Source organism: Elephas maximus, chromosome 10, assembly GCF_024166365.1.
Source record: "Elephas maximus indicus isolate mEleMax1 chromosome 10, mEleMax1 primary haplotype, whole genome shotgun sequence".
In the NCBI taxonomy this organism is placed as follows: Eukaryota; Metazoa; Chordata; class Mammalia; order Proboscidea; family Elephantidae; genus Elephas; species Elephas maximus.
In genome coordinates this window covers 34629715-34638412 of record NC_064828.1, presented here as the reverse complement: position 1 = coordinate 34638412, position 8698 = coordinate 34629715, and the positions used below count along the sequence as shown (strand labels likewise).

At 48.8% G+C, this 8698-nt stretch overlaps 1 protein-coding gene across 1 annotated transcript; it reads left to right on the top strand.

Annotated features, from left to right (window-relative positions):
* Positions 1-4444: 4444 nt before the first annotated feature.
* Positions 4445-5752, top strand: PPP1R3E (protein phosphatase 1 regulatory subunit 3E). Its single transcript, XM_049898293.1, has 2 exons — positions 4445-4919; positions 5206-5752. Exons 1-2 carry the CDS (start codon positions 4503-4505, stop codon positions 5626-5628), a joined length of 840 nt encoding a protein of 279 aa, XP_049754250.1. The 5' UTR covers positions 4445-4502; the 3' UTR covers positions 5629-5752.
* Positions 5753-8698: the final 2946 nt, after the last annotated feature.

The following is an 8698-nucleotide window of genomic DNA, read 5'->3' as shown; positions in this document are numbered from 1 at the left end:
TAAAAATGGAGGATGACTATATCATTGCATAGCTACAAAATTACATCATTACATAACTGCCAAACCACTAAGAATCGTGGCCCAGCCAAGTTGATACATAATCTTAAATATCACAGCCAGTGTTAATCCCACCTCGCACCTCAGTGTTACTGCCAGATGTACATCATTAATGTGCAAAATAGTCAGATAGTAGATTTTTTTCTATTGTCGTAAATGCAAAATGTCAGGTAATGGGACAGTTGATAAGTGAGGAGTAGGTGTATGCACGTATATACAGGCAGTTCCTGGATTACCGATGAGTTCCGTTCCTAAATCTGTCTTTATGTCAAATTGGTACATAAGTCAGAACAGTTAGGTACAGTTTGTATCTAATGTTAGTCAAATGTTTGCTTTTAATATATAGTGTAACTTTCTATGCATAACAACATTAAACATATCCAGATACACTAAAACCTCTTTAACATAATAATACAGCAATAGTAATAATGTTCTGATGCATGTCACAAAGTAGTGCCTGTTTGTTATTAGGAACCATTTGTAGGTACCTCAAATTTTTAATATAACAGACTTTTCGAGGGTTGGTTTGTAACTACAGTTTGTATGTAATTTCTAAGCTGGACATTCGTCACCCAGGGACTGCCTGTATACATACACACACAAATACATAGATTTTTATTACATAAACCAAGTCATATGGTAAATATTGTTTAGCAACTTGATTTCTCCCATGATACTGGAGATCTCTCCAAGCAATTTTTAATGTCACAGCAGCTCCCCAACCTGCCCCCAGAGCTCCAGAGGAATTTCTCCTCCAGAGATCGTGTCTGGTTTCTTGTGTGTATCTCTCTATCCTACACATGGCCACTACAGTGCTACATGCTTTCCTACAGCCAAGGGGCACAGGGCATGGGGTGTGAGGCAGTCTCTGGCCACAGCTGGTCCAAATGAGGACACTGGGACATTTCGCCTGGCCCCCCCTTATGAGGGGGCGCAGCTGGTTTCACAGAGGCCTCAATTATCTTGCAGACTCTTACAGCCATCACATCCTTTGGCCCCATTTGGAGGGAACCCCAACCAAAGGCCATAAAAAGACAACCCAATTCTCCTCCTTTCCTGCTGGTTCCCTTCACTTCTACCTCCAGCCCAACCATCAGAATTCCCATCCATCTTTAAGGTCACGGGGCGTTGGGGGGGGGCTCTTTTCCATGACAATAAAAGTAAAAACTAACATTTTAAGGACTTATCAGTCACAAAATGCTTCCTTTATATGCATAATATTTTAACCTCACACCAAACCCTAAGCTTTTCCTCCTTCCCTCCCCCCCCGCCCCCCCCCCCCCGCTCCATTCTATGGACAAGGAAGTGAGGGCTTGGAAAGGCTAAGTAATTTGTCCAAAGCCACAAACTGATAAGTGGAGAAGCTGGGACTCAGCCTAATTCTGTCTGATCTGAAAGCTTACGGTCTTGACACTAAATTGCTTCAAGGTCACCTCTTGTCTTTAGGTAATCAATGTTGTGCTCACAGTCTGAATTCACACCATTTATCGGTCCAAACTCAGTTCTCTCTCTCTTCTGGAGTGTACAGCCTATTTGCTCCTTTATAGCTGTTATCTCTTTAGCCATCCTCATTTCTCCTTTGCTCTTGGGCTGATCATTCCAGCTACCATCAGCAAAGTTGCCCTCTTTTTCAGAGAATAATGCAGTCTAGGCCTTCATTTTTATTTTTATTCATTTTTATTTGAAATAAAAATACTTTTTAGCCTCCAGATCCAAATATATTTTTGTTTGCCCATTTATTTATAAGCTCTTTGAGAGCAGGAGCTGAATTTTATTCACCTTCATGTCCTCACAGAGTCCCTGGGTGTTACAAACGGATAACATGTTCAGCTGCTAACTGAAATATTGGAGGTTTAAATCCACCCAGAGGTGCCTCAGAAGAAACGCCTGGTGATATACTTCCAAAAAATCAGCCACTGAAAACCCTAGGGAGCACAGTTCTACTCTGACATGTGTGGGGTCGCCATTAGTTGGTATCAACATGATGGCAGCTGGTTTTGGTTTTTGTGTCCTGATAGCCTAACACGTCCTCAGTAAATGTTGACTGAACAAATCAATCAATGCCTCTGGCCAGTTATTGAGCAGTTCCAGCCAGACATTGAAAGATAACTGCAGTAGCTGTGTAAGAAGGAAAGACTTATCTGAACTAAAGGTTCAGTCTCGGACTGAGCAGCCAGGGGAATAGAGCTGCTGGACCCACACAACTTGTACCTGGTCCAGACCTGTCAGATCAACACCACAGAGCCAAGGGATGGTAGCTCAACTTGTAGACAAGGAAATGGAGTCTTTACTATGAAACCACAGGCCATATATAGGCTGACCTTGGACCCCATGTATTCCTTCAATGCCATATTTCCCAGGACAACTACTTGACCGTAATCTGTTGTGTTGCTGTTATTGTTGGGTGCTGTTGAATTGATTCCAGATCATAGTGACTCCATAGGTTTTCTTGGCTGTAATCTTTACAGAAGTAGATTGCCAGGTTTTTCTCCTGTGTAGCCGCTGGGTGGGTTCGAACCGCCAACCTTTGGGTTAGCAGCTGAATGCTTAACCGTGGTGCTACCAGGGCTCTTTTGACTGTAATATAAAAACTAAAAACCCATTGCCGTCAAGTTGATTCCAACTCATAGCAACCCTGTACAGCGTACAATTATTTTACACCCCGAGATTTGAAGAGAACACGTCCATGTGTGTAAAAGAATAAAAATGAGTTCTGGTTAAACAGCATTCCTATGGTTAATATCAGAGTTAAAATGCAAACAGAAATGTATTATACAATAAGATGCATGTCTCACTATATTCCCAATCTAGTCCCTTGTGATTTTACAGTTAAACTACACTGTTCTTTCAAATTTAGAGATTAAAATTCTACTTAAGAGTTCCCATTTTAATACTCCAAAGGTGTTAATTATGATCATTTAATGTTTTTTACCTTCTATAACCAAGTAAATAAGATACTGGACTCTAGAGTAAGACTAAAAAAAATCCAAACCAGTTGCTGTCGAGTCTACTCTGACTCATGGCAACTGTGCTCTACAGGGTTTTCAATGACTTTGATCTTTCAGAAATAGATCACCAGGCCTTTCTTCCACGGCACCTCTGAGCGGATTCAAACCACCAACCTTCCAGTTAGCAGCTGAGTACTTAACCATTTACTCCATCCATTGTCTCCACAGCTGGACTGCTGGGGTCCAAATCCCAGCTCTCCAATTATTAGTTATGTGATCCTGGCCAAGGGTTCTATCCTCTTCCTGCCATGATTTACTCATCTGTCACAGAGGCATAATAATATCCTGTACTACTAGGTAGTTGTGGATATTATGAGTTAATATTTGTAAAGCTCTTAACAACAGTACCTAGCACGTTGTAAATGCTATGTTAAGACCAGTTAGAAAGTTAGAAAGGGGAAAAGAAAAACTTGTTTTTTGTTTTTTTTCATTAATGTAAACAGAAATGAAAGGGAAAAAAACCCAGCTCTGTGCCCTCCTTGGTCTAAGCAGCTCCCCCTGGAACTAGAACCCCACTTTCCCAGCCCCCAGAGAGTTGTAATGCGTTCATTTAGTCAATGATTTCCGGGCCTACTTGGTTCTGAAACTGATCATGAATCAGACACAGACCCTGTGCTCAACGGACTTAGAGCTGGGTTAGAAATCCTAACACTAACCCACTTTTCTACAGATGAGAAAACTGAGGTCCAGAGAAATTATGCCTCATTCAAGGTCACATAGCTAAATAGCACCAGAGGTGAGGCTAGAATTTAGGTTTTCCCGCACCTCAGTCCAGGACTCCTTCCAATGGGTAGTGTCAGTCACTCACCCTTTTGAGCGCCACATCTCAGCTTCTATTTGAAAGACTCTACTTAGTTTTCCCGACCTTCCCTTTCTGCTGTCAGCACCACCCTCCTCCCGAAGCCAGAGCCTAGGAGAACCTTAGCCGGCAAGAAAGGGAAAAGTTACTTTCCTCCCTGAGTTAACCCTTCCCATGCCAGAGAGGTTGAGGACGTTGAGGCTAGATGATCTCACTCGAACCGAAAGGGTGGAGATCCCGCCCCCTGTTGCAGCAGCAGCAGCAGCGGCAAAGACAGACGGGGAGCCACCTGTCAGAGCGCTGTGGGCGGGGGCCGGGGACGCGACCGCCGGGGGGACCGGAGGGTGATCGCAGTTGAGCGCACGCTCAGAGCAGGCAGCTCGCAGGAGGCAGGAAGTGATGGTCCAAGATTTTGGGAGCTGACAGCGGGCCAGAGGGTGGGAAAGGTGACCAAGGAAGCAAAGCAGACTAAGGGGAGGTGAAGGCTTCTGGAGGTGACAGCAAGGAAAGTACGCAAAGGCAAGAGGTTGCTGAGCGGGGCCCAGCCGCTTCTGCGCGGACGTGGGGCGGGCGGGAGAGGAAGGGAGGGCAGCGCAACGGCGCTGCGGGCGGACCGCGCCGGGCCGTGGGGGGGTGTCATGTCCCGCGAACGGCCCCCTCGCACTGACATCCCGCGCAACCTGAGCTTCATCGCTGCGCTGACTGAGCGCGCCTACTACCGCAGCCAGAGGCCCAGCCTCGAGGAGGAGCCGGAGGAGGAGCCAGGCGAGGGCGGGACACGGCAAGGGGCCCGGTCCCGAGCTCAAGGTCCGAGTCGGGGCCGCCGGGCCCGCTCTGCGCCCGCCGGAGGCGGGGGAGTCCGGGCGTCCCGCAGCCGCAGCCCCGACACCCGCAAGAGGGTGCGCTTCGCCGACGCCCTGGGGCTAGAGCTGGCCGCCGTGCGCCGCTTCCGCCCCGGTGAGCTGCCGCGGGTGCCCCGCCACGTGCAGGTCCAGCTGCAGAGGGACGCCCTCCGCCACTTCGCGCCGTGCCAGCCCCGAGCCCGCGCCCTCCAGGTAGGCGGCGGGGACACGCCCTCTCGCGGAAACCTCTCCAACTCGGCCGCGGCGGGCCTGTGGGAGTGGATTTGTCAAGGAACACCCATCTCCATCCCCAACCCTGGGCGTGCTCTTGCTCGTCTCATTTGGGTACCCCGTCCCCGAGTGGCTCAAGCCCACTGTACCACCTGGGCCCCACTGCTGCAGCTGGGACGCCGGGGTGGGCCTCTGATTGGCTGCCTCGTATCTGACCCCGCCCCTTGTCTCTCGCCCTGGGCTTCCCCCTCCCTTTCCTCTCCCATAGGAGGCGCGCGCGGCCCTGGAGCCGGCCAGCGAGCCCGGCTTTACCTCCCGCCTGCAGGCGCAACGCATCTGCCTGGAACGCGCAGAGGCGGGCCCGCTGGGCGTGGCCGGGAGCGCGCGCGTGCTGGACCTGGCCTACGAGAAGCGCGTGAGCGTGCGCTGGAGCGCCGACGGCTGGCGTAGCCAACGCGAGGCGCCCGCCGCCTACGCCGGCCCGGCTCCGCCCCCGCCTCGCGCAGACCGCTTCGCTTTCCGCCTACCGGCGCCGCCCATTGGGGGCGCCCTGCTTTTCGCCTTGCGCTACCGGGTGACGGGTTATGAGTTCTGGGACAACAATGGCGGCCGTGACTATGCTCTACGTGGGCCCGAGCATCCGGGCAGTGCCGGAGCCCCAGAGCCCCAGGGTTGGATTCACTTTATCTGAGAGGAGGCGCCTGCAGCCAACGGCGGAGAAAACCAAAGGCGCCCGGGGGCGGGGGAAACCCGAAGACTTCGCAGAGTGGAATGGGAGAAACCAAGATTGGCGGGGATTAGACCAAAACAGTCAAGTGGGGGAGGGGACGGGGAGGGGGGGTGGGAGAAATCAAAGGGGGGTGGTGTGGGCGCAATCAATGAACTTTGTGGAGCTTGGGATGGAAAACGCTGGTTGGATGTGAATGGAAGGAACGCAAAGCATGAGAAAGGTGACCGAAGAGTGTTGGAGGAATTTAAAAAAAAGGGAGATGATGGTGCCATTCTCTTTCGTGAGTGGGCACTGAGCAGTAAGCCAGGAGAGCCCTGGCAGGCCTATGCAGTGGAAGGTAAAGGTACCTTGTCGGCATTGAAGAGGTACTATTATGTGTGAAGTAGGAGTCCAACCCAGTTGAAGTTATTTAGGTTACTCACTCATCCCTTCTTACGCACCATTGCCATCTCAGGTCTCCCACTTAGCCATAATTGCCTTGCTTAATCCCAGGAATCTGACCATTGCTCCCTGGTCCCTGGCATTCTGACAGGGTTTCCTTGTTGCCCCTGACGGTCCCTGTCTTCAGTCTTCATGGACTGGCTGGGGAGTGGTGACAGGTGGCAGTCAGAGCTCTGTCCTCCAAATTCCAGGCAACCCTGGCGACTAAAATGGAGGCCAAAGTAACTCTGGGTCTGTCCCTGTAGCCAAAGAATGAGGTGCCTAAGGGGTTGGTACACTCGGGGGCTTCCGGAAAAATGCCAGCCTGACCTTTCTGGGGTGCCTTCTGATGATCTCTAAGCACTTTATGGATTACATTTGTCAAGAGAAAGTGAATCGAGAGAATCACTATTCTGATTTATTCTTTATGCCATGGAAGAAAAGGAAGTCACTGACTAGTTGTATAACTTTGGTCAAGTTACTTCACCTCTCTGGGCCCGTTTCTTCCGTGGGAAATTAGATTGAAATTTCCTTCTGGCATTGACATTTTATGATCTGTGAGTAGTAGAGCTTAGATAGATTAGAAGCCACAGTCTTCCAGCCTAGTGCTACAGTTCCAAACACATAGCCCTGAGTATCTGGTTGGGCCTAAAGATGGGTCCTCTAGTTTTTGGCATACGGTCCAGAGGCCAGGAAGGAGCCATAACCAGCCTGCAGGTTCAGGGTACTCGAGGACCTCTTCCAGTCCACAGCTCATCTGCCCTTTGCTTTTGCCCTTGCCTATGCAGACTCACAGCCTGGATGCTCTGGGGGCAGCTTTGGGGAGCTACTGCTGGGCAAAATGATGCTTGGGAGCCCCAAAAATGAAAGCAAACAATGTTGGCAGCTCTCTTGAAGATAAAGGATTATGGGTATAAGAAATGGAAAACATTTCAAATCAAGGATCATAGCAACGTGAAGATTAAATGGTACCAGAAAGTGGTGGTCTGCTCCATACGCTGCGCAAGTGAAATGGAAAAGCTGGACTCCTACCCATTCATGCATGCCTTTTGACTCTCCTCCTAGTCAGCCTTAATATAGGAGTCATTCCTCTGCTGGTCACTTGTTTTTCCTTTTCTCTTACTCTATTCTTACGTTCCTTGCTTTTCTTTCTCTTTGCTTGTCCCTCTTCCTTCTCATCACTTTTTTTCTTTTAACATATAGGGCATTTACCTTCATTGTCTTTTATTTCGATTTGCCTTCCTCTTCATCCTTGTTGATCTGTGCTATCCCTTGTCGCTCCAGAAGGGGTGTATGTAGAACCTTTCTCCAAGACTGGTTGATTCACCTTCCTCTCTCAGGCTCCCTCTTCAAAGTCTTCTAGAAGAGATAAGAGGGAAAAGCAGCAGCAGTTCCTGATGCTACAGATGAACAAGGAGCTCCCAGGTAATCAGCTCCCCACACCCCCTTCTGTTACTGATTTCACAAATTAAAAATTCTGGATCCCTCTCTTCTCCCCGAGAGAGAGAATGAGTGTGTATGTATGTATGTATGCATGTATATACACATGCCCACACATGCATTCAGAATAGAGTATGGGGCTTGTTACCTTGTCCCTCCTGTCCAAAGTCTTAATCCTCTGAACAAAGATGGCTGAAAGATAGGAAACATGGGCCTTCCTCAAACAATTGCCCATTTACACATCATCCTCATCACCTCGAGAAGCACATAGAGCTTTATGCATCTTGAGGATCACCTTCGGGTCAAAGTTCCAGCAAAGTAAAGACAGCCACTGGAAGCCACCAAGCAATGCACTGTTAAATCATCAATGAGGAGGCCAAGGGAGGATAAGGGAAGTGGGTCGAGGCTCAGTGTTTAATAATGATTTTTGCCTTATGTGTATTCATTATGGTTATGATGTATTAACAAAAGCACACATTTACTTAACTGTTAAAATCTAGGTGTTTTACATGCATTATTTTATTTAATTCTCAAAACTATGAGTTGAGTAATACCATTATCCCTGTTTTAGAGATAAAGAAACAAGGCTCAGAGAAGCTCAGTAATTTGCTCAAGGTGACACAGCTAGTAAGTGGAAGTTAGGATTGTAAACACAGGAAATTTTGAATCCAGGGCCTACGTATAGAACCATGACATCCTCTGTTTTTTTCCTTTGAAAACAAAATAAAATTTAAAACCTTGTCATATATCATCTCTTATTAGGAAAAGACCATAGTTTTGGTTGTGTTCTTCATTCCCATCCTTTCAGTCTCCTAAACTGGCTTGGGGAAGGCAAAACGCTGAGAACCCCAGGCATCATCTGCTCCTCCCAGGAGCTTGCTGCTTCCCCCTGCTCCAGGTCTGAATGCACCTGAGTTCTGTGCAGGGTCAGCAAGGGACCAGTCCACCTGCCCGCCAGAGAACTTGGGAACCCATTTGAACTCCAGCCTTTCCATATGTTGGGATTCTCTCCTGGCCCTAACCAACCCCCCGCATCTGTTGGTGTGCTACTCCCCAGCCCCCCAACATTGAACAAGCCAGTTGCCCAAAGCTTCTGTTAGAAGGGTGCCCAGCCAGGACAACTCTAGATATAATATGTTTGGGCCCTCCCTGGAAGCCCTGGTTTTACTGA

Bases quoted from the DNA above. Each gene is read 5' to 3' on its own strand.
- PPP1R3E (XM_049898293.1), top strand. From the start codon at position 4,503: ATGTCCCGCGAACGGCCCCCTCGCACTGACATCCCGCGCAACCTGAGC. The intron at 4,920-5,205 runs GTAGGCGGCGGG...CCTCTCCCATAG, and splicing joins CCCGAGCCCGCGCCCTCCAG to GAGGCGCGCGCGGCCCTGGA.